The 27,194-nt window shown below is 40.2% G+C and overlaps 1 protein-coding gene across 2 annotated transcripts in view; it reads right to left on the reverse strand.

Annotated features, from left to right (window-relative positions):
• Positions 1–27,194, reverse strand: part of CUBN (cubilin) — a 148,813-nt gene that overhangs the window by 100,440 nt on the left and 21,179 nt on the right. For both annotated transcript variants that reach the window (XM_086466409.1, XM_086466410.1), the window contains 10 exons: positions 23,886–24,042; positions 23,078–23,256; positions 22,423–22,585; positions 21,965–22,181; positions 20,838–20,968; positions 12,142–12,328; positions 8,249–8,409; positions 7,535–7,716; positions 6,721–6,877; positions 4,025–4,212 (listed from right to left, as the gene is read on the reverse strand). In XM_086466409.1, coding sequence (XP_086322535.1) covers positions 4,025–4,212; positions 6,721–6,877; positions 7,535–7,716; positions 8,249–8,409; positions 12,142–12,328; positions 20,838–20,968; positions 21,965–22,181; positions 22,423–22,585; positions 23,078–23,256; positions 23,886–24,042 — 1,722 coding nt within the window. The remainder of the gene's footprint in view (positions 1–4,024; positions 4,213–6,720; positions 6,878–7,534; positions 7,717–8,248; positions 8,410–12,141; positions 12,329–20,837; positions 20,969–21,964; positions 22,182–22,422; positions 22,586–23,077; positions 23,257–23,885; positions 24,043–27,194) is intronic.

Genomic DNA, 27,194 nt, shown 5'->3' on the forward strand with positions numbered 1-27,194 from the left:
AAATAAGAAGTTAATTCATCATTAAAGATGGGGAGTTAAATATATCCTTGTTCAGCTAATAACCTAGTGAACGTAGAGAAAGGAATGACGTTTCTGTATTATTGTCTGCAATATCTCACTGGTTACAGTCTGATGACTCCTCTAGAAAGACTAATGTTAGGTTATTAATCCAAGCCACAGCATGCAACATAATTTAAAGATCATCTAATGTAATTACAGTTAGTGCAGCACCACTAGGAAACAGTCTGCTATTTGGTATGCCTTGTATCATATCATTGCCATTTTGTACATGGCATTATCAGAATCAATTCATCTCATATTCTTGAAACTTTGCCATAAAACTGCTTCCAAAATATCACACATCCTGAGAGCATTACTAGCAACAAGGCAACATCCTCTGACAGGCCATGAAACACTACACGCTGCTTATTTTTGAGAAAGTGCTCATATGAGATTCATGCTAGATACTGACGCTACAAAAAACTGCAGTTTTGCCTCTCTCTCACGCTGCCTCTTCTCAATTTCTGGCACCTACACACAGGGGCAGAAAATTGCCACCAAGTCAGAAGAACAGGGCTTTGTCCTTCCTAGTTGACACAGGTATAAATAGTTGTAGATGCTGAAGCGGTGGAGATGCAGGCCCTGCACAGGTCAGACCCAGAGTCACTTAAGGCTCCCTGTGGAGAGGAAATGCTGCTCACTGTGAGTAACACCAGCCAGCTGCTGAAAACTGCAGTCTGGCTCACCAGAAGCATCTCACGATCAAAGGAGAAAAGGAAATAGGTAACCCAATACATGTCTAACTCCTCATTGTACAGCTGTGACTGCATTTCAGTCTGGGACAGTCACACATTGTATGTGCATTTACTTGTACTCTTTGGACATCCATCTTTTTCCTTGTACTGCATTTGAAACAGTTATTTGCTCTAAGTGATGATAATATCTTTGGTAGCTGATAGCCACTAGGAATATATCCATGTGTAGAAACTTTTGATTTTGTCATTATTGTACATATTTAATCTCTGACTAAGTCAGGGAGCAAATAGCAAATTAATATATTCTGTGTATATCAGACTGAATTAGTCACAAGGCAAAATGTTGTTCTTGTATACCACATGTGGGTTTGATCAGAAGTGTAAGTCATAATTAAACATGAAGCTGAAGAACAGGCCCTTTTCCAGTTTGGAGACTGAGACCAAAACAACAGTGTCCAGTGGGCCAGGTCCTGCAGCACTCGGGAACACAGCTTGCCCAGTCGAACTGTCCCTAGCTCAGAAGCACCATGATTTTCTTCTTCAGAATTCAGAAAGATTTCAAAAAAATCAGAGCTCTAGTTTAAGATATTTGCAATGTCATAAAAATAGGTCCACATGCATTAAATCTGGTTCTTCCATTGACTTTTAAAAGCAGCTCTATTTTTTTTTTTTTTTTTTTTGCAACTGCCATTTCTTAATTGTACTCAGCTCTCTGCCGTAACATCTCTGCAACATGTAATCTTGTTCTTCTCCATCATATATCACTTTCCCTTACTCCCTCTAGCACCAAAACTCTGATCATCAACTAATCCAACTTAACAGCTAACTCTTGTCCCTCCCACCCCCAGCCTCCTAGCCAGTAGTTGCAATATTGTCACCAAGCCTGCCATCTGCTAGCTGCCACAGAGCACCAGGCTGCTACTGTCAGGGCTGTCGCAGAGCAAAGACAGCAAGTAGGGTGTTGCTGCCTGCTACAAGAAGCTAAGGTGGGAGAGCTGCTTTCACCCAGCCCAAAACGAGATGGGAAGAGAGACATCTAAGAGCCTCTGGGGAAAAAGAGCACCTAATCAGCACCAGTGGCCACTCTGGTTTGTGAGTGCAGCCACATGGAAAGTGTCTGAGAAGCAGCTTCCCATTTCGTGCAAGAAAACAGTGAAGGGCTCTGGCACATGGTCCATGTACCACCCGCTTGGACTACACTGAGCAGGGTTATACCTCTGTTTTCCCAGTTTTATACTCAGCCAGGGCATCAGAGCTTTGCCCTTTTAGGCCTCTCTGCAATAGAAGAATTTCAAAACTAGCACGTGGCAGAAAAGTAATTTATCTTAGTTGAACAGCTATGAGTTGGGGGTTTTTTTATTCACCTTATTTCCATTTGGCAGTGGCGTCAGACTCCACATGGATTTCAGACAGGAAAGTCCCAAATATCTGCAGTCTGCTTAGAAAGCAAACTGCACACTTATTCCAGATGATTCCCCCTTTCCCTTATACCACAGAGCACTCATAGCCTTGCCAACATGCTCCACTTTCGCAAGACACAGGGTGGGAGCAAACACTATTCACTTCCCTGACTGGTTTAACCTTGTTCTCTTTTTTACACTATGGCACACATTTGTGCAGCATGCAACAACCAAATGAGAACATCTTTTCCAAGTGGTATTTCTTAACAGAGATTTGTAAGTAATGTCACATGAAGTGCAAATTAAAGCCTCCTTAACACATTCTATGACCCTGGTTTTCCCTCACATTTTCTTCTTTGTACCTCTTTCAGTCTGTATTTTCTTTGATTGGAAGCACTGAAAAATTGTTAAAACAAAGAGTTCAAGTACTTTTCCCTGTCTCCTCACTCCCTCCAATATGCTTTATTTCTGTTAAGTGCTTTGGATCAGGTCCTTGCCTCTGGCACTATGCCAGCCTTATGTCTAGAATAGCATCTTCTGGCAAGTCTCTCACGCCCCACTGGCTGGCTACTGTGTGCAGGGCTCCTGCTTTTCATGGATCAAGGCATCTTGAGACTAGCACTGGCCTCTCTACTTGGCTCCAACGTCTTCTTTTCAACCTCCTCACAAAAATGAACCAGGGTTTAATAGTTAGTTCTCAATACAGTACTTCCTTGGTTATTTTCTTCACATGTCTATTCTTTCTTTCTATTCCTAGCCACAAAAAGAAGAAAGCTGGAAGAACACCACTTTTGACAGTTTATTAACAATTTTGAGCTGTGAAAGCTGGTACAGCAAGGAGGAAGGGGAGCAAGGGAGGAGATCTAGAGGGAACAAGTTAGCCCATCACCAGGCCTGTTGCTAGACCTTCTGCAAGACCCCAGTCTAAGTAAGTATCCACAGAAACGTGGACAGTATTCCTGAGCCCTCTCCTTGGCTGTAAGAATCTTCTCTAACACTTCTCTGAATTTCAATTCCTCTCGTGCAAAACCTAAGCAGAGCACGGGGGCTATGTACTGGTATCCTGTACAAGCGTGAGATCTGAAGGATGGATTAGTTCCATAAAACAGCGACATTGTAGGCAGGAGATTATAATCCTCAATATAGCAGTGATCATGACTACACTCTACTTCCCACAATACAAAGCACAAAACAGAGTTTTCAGTTGATGTAGAAATAAAATTTTTGAGGAACTGAAAATAGAGGGTACTTGGCTTTAGACTGACTGGATGGTTTCACCTGGCTACAAATTTCTCATTTTGTTTGTATGTAAAGTCAGTTTCTTTCAGTCCCTTAAAGAAGCAGACTAATTATGAAAAGGAAAATAAGAACAGGAGTTACAGCAACCCTCCATTTAAAAATGTAGAAATAACACATTGTAAAGTTTTTGAACATTCCGCACTCCTTCTCAGATAAAAAACAAGAGGAAAATAATTGGGTTCATTGCTTTTTTGCAATCAGTTTATTAATCTTGGGATTATTTCTTCTTTACATTGAGGCTGGACCATGACACCTCACTACACCCATAAAAGCCAGTACATCTAATCTAAGGTGGTATCTAGACTCTCTGCAGCAACTCTAGACACCTGCAAAGTGATTCATCCTCCCTGTTGCAGACACCTGAGTTAAGGTAGGATGAAGTGCTCTCTGGCAGCACTTCACTCCCTACTGATCCCAGAGGAAATAGGGATAAATTGTTTGGACTTAACATTTCAGTTTTAATGGCTAAATTTATATAAGATAATTTTCCCCTTGGTCTTCTGCATCCTTATTGCTTCTCTTTATTGGTGAAGACCTGATTTTTCTTCTTTCTAGCATCTGGGTACATACCTTCAAGAAGTCACGATTACAGTCAGATTCATCTTCTAAATCAAAGGCTGTGAAGCTGTAGTTGAGTGTGTTCCCCTTTGTAACTTGGATAGTCCATTTGCAGTGCTCATTTAATGGGTAATTATTTGGATAATTTAAACTTTCCAATATGCCATGGCTACGATTAACAGTCAGTACTTCATGGCAAACTGAAAAAAAAAGTTATAATGAATTATATCTGTGCAGTGCTTATTAACCCAGTTTCTGAAAAAAATACTAATTGAAGTTACCGATAGCATTACAAGGTGAGAAATATTTTTATTCACAGATTAGAGAAATCACGCAGAAAGAGAATTGTGACTTATTGAAGAACATATTGCATAAATTGCAAACAAAATCCAGACTTTCCAAACTTAGATCCTTCAGCTCTGTTATGTCTTTTCTGACACTTGCAAACTCATCAGTGTATGTAGTACATATATTTTTTGGCAGTTTTCTCTAATTCTAAATACACATTCCGAAACTTATTTCCTTCTATTTATTTTTTTTTAACTAATAATAGAAATTTGCCCTGTCATTTGAAACAGTCTGAGGAGGGTGCTCAACTAAGACTGACTAATGGATTAAAGTGCTTTATTTCAGCAAACTGTGAAAAAATTATAATACCTGGATAAAAGAAACAAATGGAAAGTACACTACTTGTATTGGATTTTCTAGCTCCAGGAACTGGAAGTGGTCATGAAATTCTTTTTTAAAGAGCCATGATTTTCCTCATGAGTCATTCAATAGCATCCTAGCGTAAGAACTGGACACTCACCTGGGATAATGAGAGCGCTTTCCTTGAAGCGCAGAGAAAATGAAAAAGAAACTAAACTAGATAAAGAGTGAAATTACAATTATGGCATTAGCCAGTGAGTCTTATTTTCACTAAAGACAGAAAATATCAGTGGGGACAACCCCTCGTCTGGAGACAGCACACGATGTGGATCAAGAGCAGACCAGTGTAAAATGGACAGAGAAGTGGGCAGAGGCAGAGAGCAGGACAGGCTGTTCGCTTTGTACAGCAAATCTGTGGTGTTTGAATAGCAGAAACAGCTGAGATTCACTTGCAAACCTCTTCTATTGTCTGTCACTAGGGATAATACGCCTACTTCCCACAATTTTTTTTTATTCTTTCCAAACAATTTACAGAGCAACAAGGTCTGTGGTTTTGGGACTTCAAAATGCTCAGGATACAGCTGAAGTGGAGCTTGTCTGCAAAGCTACGCTGAAGCACGCAACTGTTTGCAACGACAGGATGAAGAGCGCAAAAGGGATTTTGAAGAATGCAAGATGGGTAGAAGCTGCTACCCCCTAAAGCTGCTACCCCCTGCCATCAGGATTTTATTAGAAACATATCGTACACAAAGGTGCCTTTGAATGTTAACTTGATACCATGTTTTCCTTTGCAATGTTCTCCAAACCATCATTTCATTTCTTTCATGTACACATAAATGCATCTGGCATCTAAGCACCCTTATTTTATATCACTACTTCCTACATAATTTTAGCTTTTAGATAAGCCATTGAAAGCTTTCTCTGATGCATCTTTAGGAATTAAATATGAATGTAAAATGTAGATCACATTATCTGATAGCTCAGTGTCTACAACTGAGTGCTTTGAAAATGCTCTTTCTGTTTAATTAATGAAAGGGGGGGGAACCCTTTTCAAATATACCATCATGACTTTGCAGTCTGAAAAGTACATGGTAGATGAATCTGTGATATCTTTAAGGAATGAAGGAGACAAAGCTCCCTCACTCTTCTGATTATTGTATGCGCCATGTGTGGATGAACAGCTTTGGTTTTTTGGTAATCCATTTACTATTGTCCAAACCTAGGACAACTTAATGTCTATAAACCTACAGCAATCCCTGTCACTTGAGCATATCATATTTAGGGTACGCAAAGATGCTTGCAAATTGTTTTGTATATGGTGAAATTCTGTATCTTCCAATGTGCATTTAACCACATATTCTAGAATGTATAAGGAGAAAAGTAAACACCAGGATGATACTAAAAGTTACGACTGGGAACAAAATAACTAATTTGTTGTGTATCATCTAGAATTTTTCTCCCGATGTTATTATTCTGACATTTCTGGGGTAGAACTATTTTACAAAAAATGTTTGCAAGAAAAATGCCACTCTTGCCATAAGATACAAAAAATGAAACTTTTTGAAGTGTTCCAGGTAGGCTAAATGATCCTAAGCACCCACAATGATCCAAGATGGCTGAGGGTAACTCACTTATCCTTTGCCATCCTTCCTCACAAGCAGGTAGAACAGCAGAGGAGCTTGCTCTATCTGCCTTCTCTGTTAAAAAGTCAGGAGACTGGGTGAGCAGAAGAGCAAGAACAGTCCAATCTACCCTGTTACGGACTTCCGGCACTTGTTATGCTTAGTAAATCTGGAGTGGTAAGTGCCACTGGTGCAGGTAGTAGAAGTAGAGCCACCTCAGCAGCTTTCTTCCAGGGAGGAGATAATTTCCATCATAGGTAGATGAGCAGATAATTTTTAGCTCTCTCTGTTCTGTGACTGTAGCAGGCTAGAGAATCTGGGTCAATAATGTGCTCTATACATTGTCTTCTACTCATGAATAGGTAAGACCATGGGCTGCAAGGATCAGTTTCAGGAATGAGCTGAACTGCAGAAACGTTCTTCTCATCTTTTACTTACCCTGTTTGTATTTGGCTAAAAAACCTCCACCTTGCTGACTGCTATCTGTTCTTAGTTTTACATACATGCTGTCTCCACTGGAACGGATGAGTTGAGGTATCCGATTCCCACAAAATTTACCTAGCTGTTTAGCATTACTGCTGTTGCCATCATATACCTTAAAAAACAAACAAAAAAAGAATTTAATAAAGCTGATAGCATTACAAATCCAGGTAATTTTTCCCTGACAAATGTCTGCTTAGGCAATTGTTACTGGGTACACAAGAGGTTAAATTCTATTTCTGCTCAGAGAAAGCCTGACAGGCACTTCAGAAACAAGCAAATCTGTGGAAAAACAGGAAGCCAGTAACTGAATACTGGTGGGTTTTGAGGGGCTTACTCACCAAGAGGGGAAAGCTGCAGTCCATTTCAACTCATAATATATTCAAATAATTTATGCAGCAATTCAAATATGAAATTTGGTATTAGTAATAAGGCTATTGACACTGTTGTGCTTTTTTCCTTGTAATTTATGAAGGCAGCATATACAGGCCTTGGCCCAAAACACAGCAAATTTGAACGATACAGACAGATTCTTGTTTCAGTGGCCTTACTATCTAGACCTAAATGCTTTTCTTACCAGCAGCTACACAGACACTGCTGCCTTACCTCTCACTGCTCTGTGATGTGAAGGCAGCATTTCAGCATGGAGCTTTCCTAGTCTGGATCTGTTCACTTACAAATATTTGAAGACCAGGCCCATGTGTCTTTCCTTGCCTGTGTACTCATTGTAATCAGCTGCCTCCTATGGCACGAAGTGTCACAGGGTACATACCGCAAGATAATCCAAGTTGCAGTTTGGGTGATGCTCTAGATGGAACTGTTCAAAGTGGATTTCAAAGGGGGTTCCTCGGTTTCCTCTGAGCAACCAGTAGCACTCTGAATTGTGATAATATGGCATAGGGTAGTTCGGAGACATGAAGATACCAGAAGCTGTCATCAAAGTCCCACCACAACCTGAATATGGCAAAGAAACCAAACCAACATTTAACACCTAGAAGAACAGAGAATTAGACATGATGTGTGAGATTCACACTACTGACCCCCTTCACATGCCCTGAACATCTTCAGTGATGCCCCAAAAATCAGCATTTAGCTTGCAGCACTATAAGAAGGCGGCAGCCCATAGCACCTAAAAATATCAACCATCTAATTTAAAGAGTGCTCCTGATAGGTAGTTAACCTTCAAAGAGAAACCTCTCCATTAAATTCTTGGTTACCACCTTTCTAAACATATGAGAAAGTTGGTGCTACATTATATTTAGGGAATAGTATATCCTCCTCTGTGGAGAAAAATAAAGACCAAGAATCAAGAAAGTTGTATCCTTGATCTTAACAACATGAATATACGTTGCTATATAATTAGTGGACAGATTTTAGAAGATGGGAAGCAGAAAGGGTGTGGGGAAAAGGTGAGAAATTAAATACAAAAGAAAGATCAAAAAATGAGATGTGTAAAATGGTTTTATACTTGATGTGACTATTATACCTGCTGCTGTACCATCCCACTCTGCTGAAAATCCCTCTCTTGTGCCATATACATCACTCACAAACTTTATCCACAGCTTGTTACCATGCGAGATTATAACAGGAGGCAGGTCTGTAGCACAGTATTTTCCAAGAGGAGGAGAAGTTTCATAACCTCCATCTCTAAAATGACAGAGAAGAAAGGCCTTGGGTCAAAGAGAGAAACCATGGGAAGTGTTAACAAATCAAAAATCTAGGGAATCTTTCAGGCCTGGGGAAAGACTAATCCTGGCTCTTCATCTTCCACAGCAATACAACTGCCAAATACTGGAGGAGTCCTGCTACTTGCAGTAGGATCCTACCACAAGCATCTGCTCACTGAGTATGTCCACTCTCTCATCTCAGCAGCCTGTCCAGAGTCTGTCAGTATGACGACAAACTCAAGAAGTGGCTCAAGAAGACTTGATGCTGCAGAGGCAGAACCTCCTCTGCGTTCTACAAGGTGGCAATCATTGGTGTGGTGTAACCAAAAGTAATCTTCTAATTTGAAGAAATTACAGTTTTCTCACTTCTTGCTGTTCAGCCTGGCACAAAATCAGATGAGCTGACCTATTAAGAAACACTTGCTTATTTGCCACCACACAAATGGGAACCTGTTTCTCAGAACTGATATGATGCGTGTTTTGAAATATTTTCTTAGCCTTCAGAATTGTTTCTAAAACCACTTATTTCCTATTTTTTAAATTAAGTAATATTTGCAGTAATATTTTCTAATACTGTGATCAGGATTCATAGCTACTGTTCTTTTTGCTACCTGCACATTCCTCATGGGAATAAAAAGACAGTGAAAACCTGCTTATCAATTGCTTTCTAACCTTATCTTTAAGCATTTTTGTATTACAAACGCCCTACAGGTCATTAAGACAATAATAAATACATTTTTATCAATATATGGGTGTGATCTTGATAGTATGCTTTTTAAGCGGTCAGTAAAACTTTCAATTACATTTTCACAGGTTTATACCTGCTTTTGAGAGAAATTTCTACTTAGACCTTGCCACTCTGTCATCCCGCCAGCTTAAACTGCTTGCTGCTGTCTCAGGTTACTGGCAGTTGAAGAATGTGCCAGAACCTCCCCTCATTTGCGTCTTGGCCTCTGCAGCTGTGGTCAGATGAACAATTTTCCTAATTGACTGAACACAGTTTATCAGAGGACACCTCAGGACAACAAACCAGAGTGGCACCTCACCTAAGACTTATCTAGCTACCCCATTTAACAGCATCGGGTTTGAAGAGACATTCTGGAAATCCACTTATGGCAGCAGCAATGCATTGAGTTGCACTTAGCAATGTTCTGGCCATATCTTAAAACCTATTTAATGATTCTGAGATCTTCGCAGATTTATGCAATAAATTAATGTTTTCAGTTCTCAAGGTTAAAAAGTGAAAAAAAAATCCTGTTATAATTCAGGTCTACCCCAAATTAAGGTGTTAAATGTTAAAATAAATTATGTTAGATTAAATTTAATCTCAGATTGTTTTTTTAAAAACGAAAAAATGAAAAACTTAACTTAGAAAATATTGAAAAAGACTTTCAGTTTTTTCATAACTTTCTCCATTTTGTATGTACAGCTGAAAACAACCAGCTAATTCAGCAGGAAATCAGAATCTCAATACTGCAACTTTGGCAAGCAGCTTTTTGTTTGGTTCTAAAAAATAAGACACTACTTACCCAGGAATTGCCCATACAGAATATCAGTACAATATTCAGAATGAGTTTTATCATGGTACTCATTGAGGTAATGGAAACTCATGGCATGCTCAGAGTGTAAAAAACACAGTGGCGTTCTTCAGACATCTAGAGAGCTGGCTCATGAGGACAAAAATGGATGCACTGACATTGCAAAGTGCAAATCCCATACAGCAACACAGCAGAAAGGATATATACTTGGTGCAGCTGCACTGTAAGCATGAAGCTAACCTTCCTGAAATTATTGCTTTCTTCTACTTGTCCCTGTCCTGTAAAATTTTCTAGAAACCACCATGCTAATATCCTAAGTTTAATGGCATTGCCAGAATAGAAAAATATCACAGATTATGTACGTGTTCCTCGTCCTGCATCATAGAATAGCTGCTGTTTAAAGGCAATAAACATAAAACACAATATAGAATCGTAGAATAGTTTGGGTTGGAAGGGACCTTTAAAGGCCATCCAGTCTGATCTCCTGCAGTGAGCAGGGACACCTTTAGCCAGATCAAGTTGCTCAGAACCTCATCCAACCTGACCTTGAATGTTTCCAGGGATGGGGCTTCTACCACCTCTCTGGGCAGCCTGTGCCAGTGCTTCACCACCCTCATGGCAAAAAATTTCTTCCTTATATCTAGTCTATATCTGCCCTCTTTTAGTTTAAAACCCTTACTCTTTGTCCTATCACAACAGGCCCTGCTAAAAAGATTGCCCCGTCTTTCCTGTAGGCCCCTGTAAAGTACTGGAAGGTCGCTAGAAGGTCTCCCTGGAGCCTTCTCTTCTCCAGGCTGAACAACCCCAACTCTCTCAGCCTGTCCTCACAGAGGAGGTGCTCCAGCCCCCTAGGCATCTTCATGGCATCCTCTGGACCCACTCAAGCAGGTCCATATCTTTCTTGGGCTGGGGGCCCCAGAGCTGGACACAGCACTGCAGGTGGGGTCTCACCAGAGTGGAGCAGAGGGGCAGAATCCCCTCCCTCAACCTGCTGGCCACGCTGCCTGTGATGAAGCCCAGGATGTGATTGGCTTTCTGGGCTGCGAGCGCATGTTGCTTGGTCACGTCCAGCTTTTCATCCACCAGCACCCTCAAGCCCTTCTCCACAGGGCTGCTCTCAATCCCTTCATCCCCCAGCCTGTACTGATACCAGCGATTGCCCCGACCCAGGTACAGAACCTTGCCCTTGGCCCTGTTGAACCTCATGAAGCTCACACAAGCCAACTTCTCAAGCTTGTCCAGGTCCCTCTGGGTGGCATCCTGTCCCTCAGGCATGTCAACCCCACCACTCAGCCTGGTGTTCACAAACTTGCTGAGGGTGTACTCGATTCCACTATGTCATCAATGAAGATATTAAACAGTACTGGTCCCAGTACAGACCCCTGGGGGACACCACTTGTCACCAGTCTCCATCTGGACATCAAGCCATTGATCACTACCCTCGGGATGTGACCAACCAATTCCTCACCCACTGAACAGTCCACCCATCAGATCCATATCTTTCCAATTTAGAGAGAAGTATGTTGTGTGGGACTGTGTCACAGGCCTTACAGAAGTCCAGACAGACAACATCCATAGCTCTTCTCTTGTCCACTGATGTAGTCACTCCACCATAGAAACCCACCAGGTTGATCAGGCAGGACTTGCCCTTGGTGAAGCCATGGTGGCTGTCCCAAATCACCTCCCTGTCCTCCATGTGCCTTACCATAGCTTCTAGGAGGATCTGTTCCATGATCTTCCCAGGCACAGAGTTGAGGCTGACAGGTCGGTAGCTCCCAGGGTCCTTTCCATCCTTTTTAAAAATGGGTGCAATGTTTCCCTTTTTCCACCTACCAGGGACTTCACCTGACTGCCATGATTTTTCAAATATCGTGGAGAATATATCACAAAACAGGCAATAAAAATCTTTATTTCTGCACTAACTAAAACAACCAGAATACGGTGTGTGGGAACACAGTCTACATACTCCACTTGTTCTGAGAACTGGAATTTACCAAGACAGAGAGCCAACAACAGGGCAGGATGGTAGGAGGAATACGTAGCCTTTAAAGTTCTCTGGTAAGTCGTTTTCCCACATTGACAGCACAGGTGTATAGCTTCTGAACACGCCTAAGTGGATTTGGACAACTTCCATGGTTATCAGTAGTAAGGACAAGAGAAATAATTAGGCTTGCCTGATTTCTACATGATCCTCTGTACAGCGTTTATTCCCTTCCAAGGTGAAGTTGGTGAAGCGCAGCACAATCTGTCTGTTTATTCCCACTGTGATGGTGTATATGCACTCTGTCTGGACAGGGTAGTTATCGGGATAGTTTGGAGATGTTAGCACACCAGTTTCAGCATTGTAGTTGTGTGAGCACACTTTAAAAAGAACAGGAACAAGCATGAATTAGTTTAATATGTACGCTAAATTAACAGGAAATTTCTATTTCCAACAGACATCCTGTGGTCCTGTGCATTATAACTCTTCCTGGACACATCTTATTGCTGAATGTCATCACTATTTACTTTTTAATGTGTTTTTTTATATTTGAGTTGACTTGGCCTTTTACCAGAACACTGTCCCTGCACTAAATTGGCAATATAACAGTAGTTCCAGCTGCCTAAGTTGGCTTTGACTTAAAACCCAGGTAAGCAGAGAAAGGAAGCTGAAAGGGATGTCTTGATCAACACAAAGGGTAGGATTCCTGAATATCTGAAAAGCAATGGTGGTGGAAACTGAATGCAGTCTCTAGCTATGAGATGCTACATTGTTCTCAGGCATTCCCTACAATTAAACCTGGGAGATGGGGATTTCATATCTAAATTTATTTTCATGCTTTCTGGGCCATAAGTGACAATCAGTTGGAAAACAGCATAATACTTAGTTTGTAAGGACAAAGCAGTTCTACTTAAGGTCTTATACTACAATCAGCTGTATCAGTTCTTCTGTGAGCACTGTAGAAGCATCTTGGTATAACAAGCAGGAAGGAAGCAAGCAGTGTGGACTAATGCTGAGCCAGAACCTGAGCAATAATTAAAAAAGAAGCTCTTCCAAAAACACAGACATAAGGACTAGGAATAAAAATACCTGCTATACAATGGTACATAAGACTTATTTTGAAGACAACAATTGTCATGTATTATTTGATCACAGTCTGATAAGGTTTGTGATCTGGCTGCAAAAAGGGCAATAAGTCTGGTCTGTCAGGTGTTTTCAGTCAAAAGAGGGAATCTTGAAGGCACTGAACAAGGTGTTGGTGACATGCCACCTGGAAAAATGTGGATAACCATGGTCACTGATGTTCTGGAAATCAAATGAGAAACAAGTAAGACAGAGGCTGTGGAGACAGCAGGAAATTATTAGATTAGTAGGCAAGAGGCACTAGAAGATCTTAGATTGTTTAGCTTAGCAAGTGCAGCAAGTGCAGGAGGAAAAGAGAGATAAACATCAAGAAGCAAGAAGAAAAGAAACCTAGAACACACTCAATGACAGTACAAGCTCTGAAGTTAAAACCCATCCATGAATACAGATATATAGAAATTAGGAGAAAGTTTCTATCAGGAAGTGGATTTGATGACTGGAGACTAGTTCTGGACCTTCATTCCCCTGTTTCAAGTCCTACAGGTTGCAAATATAAGAAATGAAAGCAGATTTCTTAAATACTTTCTATCAAATAGGCAGGATTAGACTAACTACAAAGTACAACTGAAAGAGCAAGCAAAAATATTATGATTAACTTTATACTCATTTAAGCTAGTTGCCATAGATCTCTGAATCCTGTTTTCTAACACAGCTGCGGTGTAGTAATACTTCTGCTTAACACTTCAATATGCACAATAACTTAGGGGGAAGGGATGAAATTACAGTTTAGGCTGTCCACATCTAAGGTTAGTTATTTCCATGTTTGTTTTCTATCCATTCTAACTATTATAACACTTTAGCTTTTAATGGTGTCTTTTTTAATGGTGGGGTTTTGTTTTGTTTTGTTTTACATTCTGGGTCACCTGGAAAGCCTCTGTTGGAGATATTTTCTGTGGGATAAATACCCCCCAAAGCTAGCTACCTGACTCATGTTTCTAATTCATCACAAAAAGAGCAAAGAAACATGACACAAAAACAGGCCACTAATTTTCTGCCATTGTGTTGTACTTGGGTATTGACAAGTCAAAAAAGTTTCATGCCCTAGTTTACCTAAAATCATGATCTATTCAAGTCTTTATTATCTAGAGTTTTAGTCACTTGTTTGTTCTATCACAGATATGCTCTAATGTATACATGTAACAATTAGGTTAGTCCTGGCTCCCTTAAAAACCTTGTACTGCTTTATAAATCCTTATAATCTATTGCTGAGCTGCCAACTGCCATTTCATGATATGTAGGGCTTATCATCAAACCCCAGACCCTTAAGTCATATGGTTTCTTGAGAACCCTGACTGCAGGGTTAGAATCTGCCTTAGAAATGTGACAACTTTTTCCTAACAGCTCATTCCACTAAAAGCAATAAAAAATTGCAATGAAAATTTGTGTATACTTATTAGGTTACTTACTTTTAACTAATTATTTCCTCCTGATTTTGGAAGGGTAGGTGCCTGACTTAGCACATTTAATGGTTAGAGCTGTTGCAATACTGCCATTCCTTATTCACTCAGAGGCTGAGACCACGAATACTAGCTTTCAGCCTGGAGAATATTAAAATTGATGTATTAGATAAAAGCGCTTATGGTAGAAGTAGCAACACTGAAGCCAAAATACTTTTTATCAGCCCTTTTAAGAACAATTTCCACAGAATCGTCCAGGTTCCCTCCCTCAATCACCAAAGTTTGCTTTCTTGAGAGTAATCCACACAGAAACTCGTATCCCAAGTGTGCTATTTAAACTGAATGCTGTGTACTGCTCTACACTTCACATAATGATCTTTATGAGCTAAGGGGGATAAATACAGAATGTGGAACAATGACTGCCTTAGAAATGTGAGACTTCTGACTACAGCAAAATAAGTCCAAGTGTAGACTGAGCATACGCTGCTATGAGGATTGACAGCCAACTCTCTTCTGGTAACTGGATTCATTCATTGTGTTCTACTTTCAGCAGGAGAGCTGGCACTCCCCTTTTGCACTCACCTCACGAACACAGCATTTGTGGCTGTGCTTGGGCAGTCATAGCTCCTTCAGTGAAAACTGTTAGCAAAGTTCACAGGAAAAATACGTTCTTTGGCTCCTTTGCCAAAGCTCAGAATGCAGTCTAACATCATAATGTGTGGGGCCCCAGCGTAAGACAGACACAGACCTGCTTGAGCAAGTCCAGAGGAGGCCATAAAGATGCTCAGGGGGCTGGAGCACCTCCCCTGTGAGGACAGGCTGAGAGAGTTGGGGTTGTTCAGCCTGGAGAAGAGAAGGCTCCAGAGAGACCTTCTAGCAGCCTTCCAGTACTTTGCAGGGGCCTACAGGAAAGGTGAGGAGGGACGCTTGATCAGGGGGTGTAGTGATAAGATGAGGGGTAACAGTTTTAAACTGAAAGAGGGGAGATTTAGATGAGATATTAGGAAAAAATTCTTCACTGTGAGGGTGGTGAGACACTGGCACAGGTGGCCCAGAGAAGCTGTGGCTGCCCCCTCACTGGCAGTGCTCAAGGCCAGGTTGGATGGGGCTTGGAGCAACCTGGCCTAGTGGAAGGTGTCCCTGTCCATGGCAGGGGTTGGAATGGGATGGTCTTTAAGGTCCCTTCCAACCAAAACTATTCTATGATTCTATGATTATTATATGCCTGGAAAAAAAAAAAATTCAGTTTAGTTTGAAGACTCATATCGCAGCTCATGAGAAACAGGAGGAGGCAATTGTTGAAGACAATCGCACATCTAGCTTTGCCAGTGTGTGAGGTTTTGAAAGCTATTCAATCTGCTTTCTGCTTTTGGTACTAAATGTGTTTGCTCTTCTGAAAAAAATGCCATAAATGGTAGTAACCCATTGCAATAGTCAACAGCAGAGAAAAATGCCAGCTTTTGAACCATTCACTCATGCAATCATGAATACTGCAGAAAATTATATCCATGTTTTTTCCCCTAAAGAGATATTAATCTGTTGCCATAATTCTAATTAATCGAAAGTAAAACTATAGTCTCATATATAAAATGGGAGTTTTCTTTCAATCAATCTCTGCCAAAGGAAAACTGGGATCCCTAACAATTAGATCTTCATGTAATGCTATGCATATTTAGATAAAAAAGGGAAGAAATTATCACATGAATTATATGCCTTTCCACAGGCAATGGAAAAAGCACATCTGCACTTCAGGGCCTTCTGTTACTGCTGCTGGCAGATGCTAACAGGCTTAATTTTTTAACAAGAAGGCACACAAATGTCCTTTGTAGCATTTCAGACTCAAACTCCCTAGAAACACAGGGTAGAGCTGTTCAAAAAGAATCTCCGACTCTCTGCTGCTGACTTACATATAAACGCACATACAATAGAGTCACGTACACTTACAAAGGCATATATAGTCAGACTAATATCCTGACCAAATACAACCAAGGTAGTGACCTAACAGGTTGTCAGTTGCCAGCTCATTGAAACTTTTTCCTGAGACTGAGATGAGCCCAAGATGCATGCAGGACTTCAGCTTTTTTGTCTGTTTTAGCTCAGCCTCGTTCAACCACACGCTGTATCTCTGCACACACATATTTATCAGACATTACTTTTCATTCTTGTCTTTGCTCATTCAGCTGAAGAGAAAAGCCAGTCAACATCCTCCTAATAATTACTGGGTTCACTCAGCAAAATGGGAACTGAGAGATGAACCTATACTCAGCTATCAATAAAGATGACACACAAATTGACACATTGCTTTCAGGTGCACTTTTAAGTCCATGGGTTCACAAATGTTCTTTCTTTCCTCATCCTTCTCAAACTCTGACTTCTCTAGTCAGTTGTTGTCAGCTAACATAGACCACACAATAAAGCTATTTAAAACAAATTACCCCTCTTGATAAATATCATCATTCACAATTCAGGATGATAAGGAGGAAAAATATTCTCTTTCCCCAAAGACCAGAGAAAGATCAGGAATGAAAACTCTATCAGGAAGGCAATCTGCTAAAATCTCATTAAAGACGACTTTTCTCAGCAGAAAGGATGAAATGAAGCCTTTTTAACAAAACAAAGGAACAGCAAAAAAGGAAACACACCACCACCCCCCCACCACAAAAAAATAAACCCTAATTTAAGGTAAACTAAATAAATTCTCACTTACTTGTGAAGAAGTTGTGAACAATAAAATACATACACTGACTGTAGTGCTATTCCTACTGGAAAATTGCAGCCTGGATCTTTCAAGACCCTGAGCAACACTCCCAGGAAAGACTGCGCCCTTTTGAAGATTTTTCAATAGTTTTACATGAGTTGTTTGTGGTATCGTCAGCCAAGATGGGCAAAAGAATACCCTAAAATCTATCATAACACTTAGATGAATGTCACAGCAACGATATATCTGATATTTGAGACTTGGACTCTAGAAAATAAATCCAAATGTTACCTTGCTCTCCATGTGCCTTTCCCCTTTAAAAGGCAGAAAGACAGCCAAGAACTAATCGTCCAAGTTTAATCGGGCAATATACATTTTAAACAACTGAGTATCACGTAGAGACATTTGACTGAAGGATTTCCATTTGTATTACTGCCTGCCATGAGCTATGCACAGCTACTAGCCAGTGGTCTGCTAGAACAATTGTTTGCACTTTATGGACCATGGCTGTATCTCATGGCATTCACATTTTTTTGACATGAAATATAGCTTTGCCATTATTTTCAGGCTACTTTTCAACTAATTAACATATCACAGAAAAACCATGCTAACAAAAAAGTTGTTTGCTGAGACGCATGGAGAAGAAAATTTGGGGTTTATATAAAAATGGTTTTTTCACTCCTATTTATCCTTTTTTTTACCTCCTATTTATTCTTTTTATTGGGGTAACCTTGCCCATCTTTTCAATAGCTCAATCTCTGCAAAATAACTTCAGGCAAAAACCTAATGAAATGTCTAATATGAACCAGAACATCTTTTACCAGTTCTGATATTGGTTACACTCTAGCTGGCTAAGAAAACATAGCTTAAAAATATGGAAGATTCTTACTGCACAAGAAACATTATTAGAACCACATTTTCCTTAGCAGAAGAATGAAAACAGGCATCAGATGTAAAGAAAAAATAACCATAGCTTTGGTAAATCTTTTGGATATGATCATGTTCAGCAATTTGCTACCTTAGTGTAACTGGATATACATAAGATGAATAAACATCTCACAGTGGGAAAACTAAACTTGTTATGATTTCAGGGAAGTGGGGGGTTGCTTCTCATAGCAAAGGCCACATACGCATATGTGTTTGCCTTCTTTCAGATCATAGAAGCTTCAAAACACTTTATTCTTAATAAAAAATGAATGTTAGCAGTCCAATATTTATGGCAACTTTATAGTACTGCTATGCTTGTGCTGGGACCAAAAGAAACAAATCTCTGTAAAGAAAACAGGTCGTAGTTTCAACTTCTCTATAAGTTTATTACTCTTAGTTTCAGTAGTTATCTAGTACTTTGCCATACTTAGACAAACTAGAGTGGTTGAAATGAAAAGGAATTTATTCTAGAGATCAAAGTTCTAGGTCTAAGTGAGAATAAATTGAGAGTCAGCTCAGTTTAGCTGAAGAGTAGTAAAGATATCTGTGTTAATTATGGGAAAAGAAAATCATACCTGTTGTTCAGAGTTTGAGTGATTATATACTTCTAATTTCATATAAACATTTTATATAGTTTCTAGTTGTTAATAGCATTGAAGAGAAAACAGGCTTGCATTTTTATGTCGTCGTTTGAAACTATTCCAGGGATAGTGTTGATGCAGTTTGGGCCTCACATGACACATAAAGCAGTGCTTTGGATGAAAGATGAGAAAATCCAGTCACCATCGTGGTGATAAAGGAGGGGGATGTGGAAGAGAGGAGGCAGAGCAACGAAGTTGGACAGCACTGAGATGATAAAAACAGAGAAACAGGTAGGGTTATGCAGAGACAGAAATATAGATTAATGTTAAGTAAAGAGTATTTTGATCTTGATGAACTGTGAGAGGAGCTGCTATAAGAACAGTTAGGAAAGAATCAAATACACCCATGAAATATTAATTAGAGGTAAAGTAAAAGAAAAAATATCACATTAACAAACATCAATCATATTTACAGAAGTTAGTTTGCAGCTGCAAAAACAGGCTTATAAAATACTTTCTTTACAAGGCTGATAATTTCACTACTTCTCACTAGTAAGAACTCAGTTTTCAAACTAGAGTCTTGGAAAGATTTTTAAAATTAGAACTTGGTTTTTGGCCTATTATTTTCTAACAAATTGAAATTTCCTCCTCAGAATAGTTCTCATTAAATCTTAATTGTTTTTACTGGCTTTTGGTTTCCATTCCAGATAACTCATGTATGAGTGAAACCAACTGAAAAAACAGATTATTTGGGTTTGTAAGTTATCTGGCAGTGAATAAAAACACAGTGACAAAATCTGCAAAATCAGTGTCGCCTACACACATGCTTGAGAGATGAAATAATAGCCAAATTTTCCAAGCTGTCACCAAGAAAGCAGATATTTTTCACAAGGTAGAAACTGGAAGTTTTGCTGATTTTGAACAGGTTGGAGAAACTCAGAAAGTAGGAAAAATAAAATCATTAAAGAAACTAAGAGCAAAAAATAAGCAGCCAGTGGTAGTTTATGGCTGCATAGATGAGTAATATGGATTTCTGGTATTCATCTAATAAATCCTTTGTAGCTTGTGCTCACACACACAAACCACCCAGAAACCGGTTAGTGATGGATACAGAAATAACCCAGATACAAATGTATTCTCTTTTTTATCTTTTTAATTGCCCCACTCTGCCTCTTCTGTGGTTTAATTCTGCTAGGCAGAACCTGTCCCGCTACCCACATAAATCCTCTTCTGCTACAGACCAGTGTTTAGCAGCAAGGGGAGCAATAGCAGACCCATGTCTATTGGATCTATGAAGCTGGTAGTTAACAGCCTTTCATCAAGAGGCTGCTTTTCCAAGTGCAGCTCAGTTGCTGCTAAAATGCTTTCAGTGTGGACAGAGATGCAAACACTGGATCAGGCATAGTGGTTCAGTATAGTTTGAAAACACAGATAGCCCCCACCCTAGAAAACCTTCAAATCAATTAGAATCCAGAGTAATTTCTCATTTTTTCTCTGCTTTAGAGAACTAAAGGAATGAACGGTCATTCTTCTCTTCAGTAGTCTTTACCCCACTGATAGATGTCTTGGCCCCTTAAAAGGAGATACTTAAAGAACAGATTTAAGGCATAACAGGAACCTCGAACTCTTCCAGAGACAGAAACGTTGTACTCTGTCATAATGAAAAAAAAAAAAAAGAGCTTATGCTTTCAGGTTATTTTGCTGCTTTATCAAATATCATCCTATATGACCTTCCTCTGCCCATCATCAATATGGTATTAACAGGGACTAAATTGATCTTTATGGCACCTAAGAGTCTCCCATTCAATTGAGTTGTCCATAACATCTAAGCTTCCTAGATCACATGTACTCAGTTCAGAATGGGCAAAGCAAATTCAGAAAATACTTCTAAATAATCCTCGCAGCTCTGCCATGGCAGCTCTTACTAGCTTTTTAAAGAAAACAGAAGTGCTGCTTACAGGAATTACTTTCTGCTTTCCCAGGGAAGAAAAGTCTTGTGAATAAAGCAGGATACATAAGAAGGGGTAAAAGAGACACCAGGCAGTTTTCTGCTAACAGAGAAAATAATGGTTCTGTTTCTCGTAGTGGTTATTTACAGTGACAGCTGAAAACATTTAATTTGCAGGATGAACAGACATATTACCTTTTGATGCATTCAGGGAGGTATAATTAGCTGAGAAGCTCTGAGATGCAATGCTGTGATCGGTCACAAAGTGCAACATCATCATGTTGCCACCACTAGTGAAAGATGGTGGAACTGATCTTCCACAGTACCTGCAGCAAAAAGATGCCCGAAATTGAATGGCAATACTTTATGAAGTGTCTGTACTACTGGAAGAGCATTCAGCTTTCCTGAGAAGTTTGAACAGCTACACAAACACAAATTTCTCCTTTGGATGATACAGATCCCAGCCATATGCACTGTATCATGAGACTGACTAGCACCCAACATGTACAAGGATACAAATCTAACTTGGGTGGCAAAGTCAGAGAAGAAACGGTTAAGTTGTCACATTCTTATTGAAATTATTCTGTGCTGTACCTACAACATATTCTGTTCTTCTGCAGGAGCCAGAGTGGCTGGCCAAAGGCTAAGGTTGCAAAATGCACTCCATTATGAGCACCATTTGCTCCTTATTTTCCAAAATACTGCCATGTCAGCCAACTACTTTACAGTCTGTAGCTGCAGCTGGATACTGTTCCCAAGTAACTGAAATGGTTTTGGATTCTAGGGTGGCAATAAAAACCTATGTATACCTTGGTTGGAGAAGGGGAAAAAAGAAAAGATTCTTCCCTAAGATCACGTATCAGGAGAAAGCGAAAAAAAAAATCCTATAAAATGCAGATTTTCTTTAGGTTTTGATGAGATCCAAATGCACAATCTTTTAAGTAATCTTTCTTTCCCTTCTGCAAATGTTTCAAATCATGCCTTTTCCTGGGAACAGATATATTAATGCTTTTGAACTTACTTGCCCTGAAAGTGTCAATGGAGCTGGACTCCAGCTATTGAAACCTGTTCTTAAAAAAAGCTGAGCTTTTGACACATGTTACTTTCTCCCAGTATAAAACTTATTAAATGTGCTTCTTATTCCATAGTCAAAGAAATCAAACTGTCTTTACTATCCTAGACAGAGAAATTGCTGTTATTGTTGCTGTAATGCAGAGAAATTAACCTAGATACAACATTTAAGAAAGCAAATTGGATGTTGAGGCCTACAGTAGTGCTTATTCTACAGCAATTCAGGTCTGTGCGCTAATGGACATACTCACCTTCCCAGTGTTTGCACAGTGCTATTGTCATATATTTCTAGATAATCCTTTCTGCAACTATAATCGAATGCCAAGTTAAATGAAGTGAATGTCAGACGGATAAGGTAGCCGGGTTGAACATTGATAATCCAGGTACAGTTAATACCATGTGGGTAGACATCTGGATTGCTAGGACTTGTGATGGTTCCTTCTGGTCCAGTGAGAGTCTCTCCACATACTACAGAGATTTAAAACTTCAGATTAAATTATATGTTTATAAAAAAGTTAGGCACTTAAAAAATTGCTTACTTTTCTTTCTGAAATGTCAGTCTTTTTTTCCTTGATGTATACTACACAGTAACTGATTCAAAATTAAAGTCCCATTATGCCACCATACAACATGATGGCCAACTGTCTGCAGCATATAGGAAAATTGGGAAAGTCCCAGCACTCTCAGAAAACAACAAAAAAATCCTTACCTGTATCTGATGGCCAGTACTCAGCTCTGAAGCCAAGGTTGGTAAGAGAAGCAGCTCTGAATTTGATATAGAGATTGTTCCGTGTAGATTGCACTCTAGATGGTACAGCTGTACCACAGTATTTCCCCAAAAGAGGAGAGTCTGTGTTGTTACCATCTCTGACCTGAAGAACAGTGTTTTGAAAGTATCCCATACAAAATTCTACTATATTACAGTTTTAAAGCATAAATGAATTTATAAGAACCATATAAAAAAGAGTAAGTCAAACCCTATCCTTTCTTCAGCATGGTTTCTACTACAGGCACATACAGCACAACCTTATGACTGCCAGAGAAGCACTCTCCCACCCAAAGCATGTCACACTGAGGAAAGCTGAGGTCTTACACCCTCAACAGTAAGTGGCACATAAACCTCCAAAAACAGGTCTGTCTATTTAAAGACACCTGATACTCGTCTCTGATTGTCAAAATGGTCATATCATCTTTGAAGAAACAAGAAAAAGTTTGGGATCCTATTATGAACCTGGAAAAGCTTTTAACACTTCTGTAAGAAGTGCTTACCTGTCAAAGTTCTGCTTTGGTGGAGATGAGTATGAGAAGGAACATACAGATAAGAATCTGCCTACTATTCATAGTATAAGCATATTATTCTTTACCTCAACGTAGTCGGAGTCACAAGTGGTTGCATTTCGGATGTCAAAGCTGATAAAATTAAGAATCACCACTTTGCTAGCTGGTTGGGAAATGATCCACTCGCAGGTCTTTGGGTGAGGGGACATACTGGGATAGTAAGGTGAATGGATAGTGCCTGCTCCAGACAAGGGGCCTCCACAGGCTGCCAAGAGACATTAAGAATCATCAGTACCTGTGATGAATGGTTTCAAGGACCGTATAATGTCATGTCTAACAAATATCACTATGGACTTAGAAAAACAGTTACCCCTAAAAATCTATTTTCTTACAGCATCTGCTACAGATCATCCAAGCAGTATTAAGAACGGATTTAAAAGAACATATTGCTAGGTATAGCATAAACATGTACATACAGAAGACCAATCTAACTGTGCCCATAAAACCTAATGGATTTGACTGATTTGTTTCATAGACAAAGATAGATTTGTTGGTAATTAAGAACTAAAAGACAGAAAAAATGAAAGTAAAAAGATTTAGGCAGAATTATAGCTCTATCATCTTTGGAATGTTAGCTGTTAGTGATTTATCATTAGTAGAAGCAATGAGGGGTGCATTTCTAAGCATGCTAGGACTGCCTACAACAGTCCAACTGCAGACATCATTATACCATTTCTAAAAGTAGCAATAAATAGATAAATTGACTCTATTTTTTTTCTTTCCTTTCTTTTGAAGTTTGTCTTAAACCCATTATATGGATAATACAGCATGGAAATGACTGAAAGTGTCCAAATTACAGATTGGTTCACTGTGCAAGCCACCAGTTCCTCTTACCAACTTGATAAATGGCCCTGAAGCTAGCCCTTTGTGCAGAAGCATCAGATTTGAACTTGATCCAGAGACTGCTGCTGGTGGAAGTGATTGGAGACATGAGTGTACTATGACAGAATTTTCTAATGAGGGAGCACATCTCACTGTCACCATCACGAACCTAGTCATTAAAGAGAAAAACATCAGAACATAAAAGTGTTGGGATCCAATATCCAGATAAAATTATAATCTCACAAGAGCTGCTAAATAACAAAAGGAGTAACTATTTTACTTATAAGAGGGGCAAAAAGCCATAAGAGTAGTTGGCACAAGCACATGATTTACAAGAGCTCAGAGGAAGGATCGGATGGTCAGCACAGAACACACATACACATGCTACTGTCACAGGACATTAGGATGAAACAGCTCTTTTCTATGAACCACAGGTTTAGTACAATTTGGGCCTATGCTTCCAAAAATGACACCTTCAGTATGAGAGACAGGTATGGTGCTCACCAGCAACAGCTACGAAATTTTTCCCAGCACTAAAATCTGCTGGGGAAAAAAAAAAAGGGGGGGTATTTGTGATTTTCTTGCTCTGGCCATGAAGCTTCCAGTGATTTTTCAACGGCACTCTGCAGAAAAAGCAATGTCCCATCACACCCATACATGAATGCAGCCAGACAGCTCACTAACAGGAGATGCAATTCTGAGTCCCTATAGCAGTAGAGAGGTGTACTGATATCTTTCCATTACTTTGTTTGAAAGTTCCAATGCATGATAATGACAAAGCCGTAGGAAGGAATCACTTCCAGCTTTTACCTTCTGCACTGCCACTCTATTGACCTCAAAGAAGAAATGTATTTTAAGTGTTTTTCCAGAAGCTGATTATAAATCTTGATTATCAAGTGGACTAGAATGGAAAGAGGTATTTGTTGATAGGAGAGGAAATGGCCTTAAGTTGCACAAGGGGAAGTTTAGATTGGACATTAAGCAAAATTTCTTTGCTGAAAGAGTTGTCAAACTTTGTAACAGGCTGCCCAGGGAACTGGTGGAGTCACCATCCCTGAAGGTGTTTAAAAAACTTGGCACTTCAGGACATGGTTTAGTGTGCATGTGGTGTTGGGTTGATGATCGGACTTGGTGATCTTAGAGGTCTTTTCCAACCTAATGATTCTATGATTCTCCCTCTGAACTTCAGGCCCTGAGCCCATAGTCTGTCAGTAAGAATAGGTGCATGCAGGGGACCAGGCAGAGTACTGATATAGCAAATGAGTTCTGAACACCTTCTGAGGTGCCCATCTCATTCCAAGAGGGTACAAAAAAACCAGGTCCTCTGCTATTTGCCCAGGCAAAAAAATGTCATTTTTCTCCCAAAGATTCCCCGAAAAAAACCCAGCTCTTTTCTGCTGAAAAAGCAGTGGTAGCTCATGTAACTGGAGCTGCTTTTAAATGTACCTATATACTGTCAACCCCAAAAAAATCATTCCAGTGAAATCAACAGCAAAGCCAGGGACATCCAGCTTTCAGGTCCCTTCTCATCACTTCTTCTTTCTTCCTCAGCTGTATTCCTCCATGGACTGGGAGAGAATGCAGGGAACCATCATTAGTGTCCTGGTGAGCAGGCAGTGGCTGGCCTGCTTGCCCAGTTTTGGCAATCTCCAGCTGGTGAGATGGCTTTCTAACAGATATTTTTTTATTTCCCTGGGACTTGAGTTTAAGGTGACAGAATTATTCTGGATTTACAGCAGAGCTACTGAGATCAGAATTTGTGCAGGAATATTTAGAAAAATCTGTGGACAGCAGTGAAAGTTTCCAGAAGTATAGTTCACATTTTTTTCATGGGCTGATTCTCCTTACATTTTTGGTTTATGAAGCCCAGTGAGTAGTGATAAAAATAACAGGTTCTCTAAACCATGCGAGTAATGTCTCCTATAGCCAGTTAGAAGGATGCTGCCTTGGCTAACACCTTACCACTGCAGCACCATGTCACAGTCTTTCTTAAATAAGAAATTTTATTGTCTCTAGTTTTATATTGCAGATCCCTGTCCACAAGCTGTTCCTTCCTCAGTAAGAGACTAAACATCCCTCCCCAAGCAAGTGCCTGTGAGCTGTGTCTGGCCCCTGTAGAAAATCTGCAGGTTTCCTTGTGTCACCAGGGATGGGTAATTATAACCTGCGGCTTTTCAAAGTGACAAAACAATTGTCAGAGTGACTTTTAAAGTAACTTAAACACCCAAAAGCTATCTCCCTAGCTGAAGGTCATTATAAAACCCAGAGACAGTACTTTAGAAAAGCATATGTGGAAAATCAGGTCTTGATAAAAGAGCACAGTTCTTTAGTCATACCAACTGTCCCGGTCAGAAAATGTCAGTCCTGTTTCTCCTCTCTGGGCTGAGCCACCGAGTGAAAGGGCAGGAAGAAGAGGACAGAAACACAGGGCAACTGAATGGCTTGTGACTGATCAGCAAACAGCAAGGTAAATGCCTTGCTGAACTAATACAAACTGATTGTGTTCAACAGAAATGGTTTTGTTTCTCTGACTGCTGTGAATTTAGCTGCTGTTCTGCCAGCAATTAGGCAAGAGGAGTACCAGGCCAAACAAACAAAAGCTGTCTGTTTTCATTTAACACACTTCCCCTCTCATTTCAGAAATTAATTACACTTCATTCCAACCAAAGTCTCTGAATTAGAGGAGGAGGGAAGGGAACGATGTCAGCACAATAACATCTTTTAAAAACAGATTAACTACACGGAGCTCACAGAGGCCCGTTCCTCGCTTGGTCAAGAAGAGATTAAGCACAAAGCCAAACCCCATTGCCACGTAACTGCGTAGCTGGCAGCACAGGACCCAGCTCCATGCTGGGGCCACTGGGCTTACTCCTACCTGCTTCAGCTGTGGCAGCACCTTCGCTAATCAACTGGGCATCTGTGCCCTGTTTGTTTTACTTCTGTTCACCTCTGCGTGGTACAAGTACACTTTTATAAAGACAGCAGTACCCAGCAGCCATTCCACGTAGGAGATATTTATGACTGTATGGAGAAATACAGGCAGGGTACGACAGCAGACACTTTGAGATGTGGTGAGCTGGGGCACAGCAAAGAGGAGCACAGAGACGGGGTGAAAGTAGAAGGGCCACAGGCCACTGACATAAAGAGCTTGTCAGGCCCTGAAGGCACCACCAGGACTCACTGGCCCAGCCCAGCCTCCTCAGGGGCCCCCACACCCTGCCCATGGCCCAGGACCCTGTGTGAGCCCCCCAGGGCCATCAGTCCCTGCCCCAGCAGGGCTAGTCTCCAGCTCCCCACAGCCCTGCTGGGCCACTGGCTCTG

Source organism: Leptosomus discolor, chromosome 6, assembly GCF_034619465.1.
Source record: "Leptosomus discolor isolate bLepDis1 chromosome 6, bLepDis1.hap2, whole genome shotgun sequence".
In the NCBI taxonomy this organism is placed as follows: Eukaryota; Metazoa; Chordata; class Aves; order Leptosomiformes; family Leptosomidae; genus Leptosomus; species Leptosomus discolor.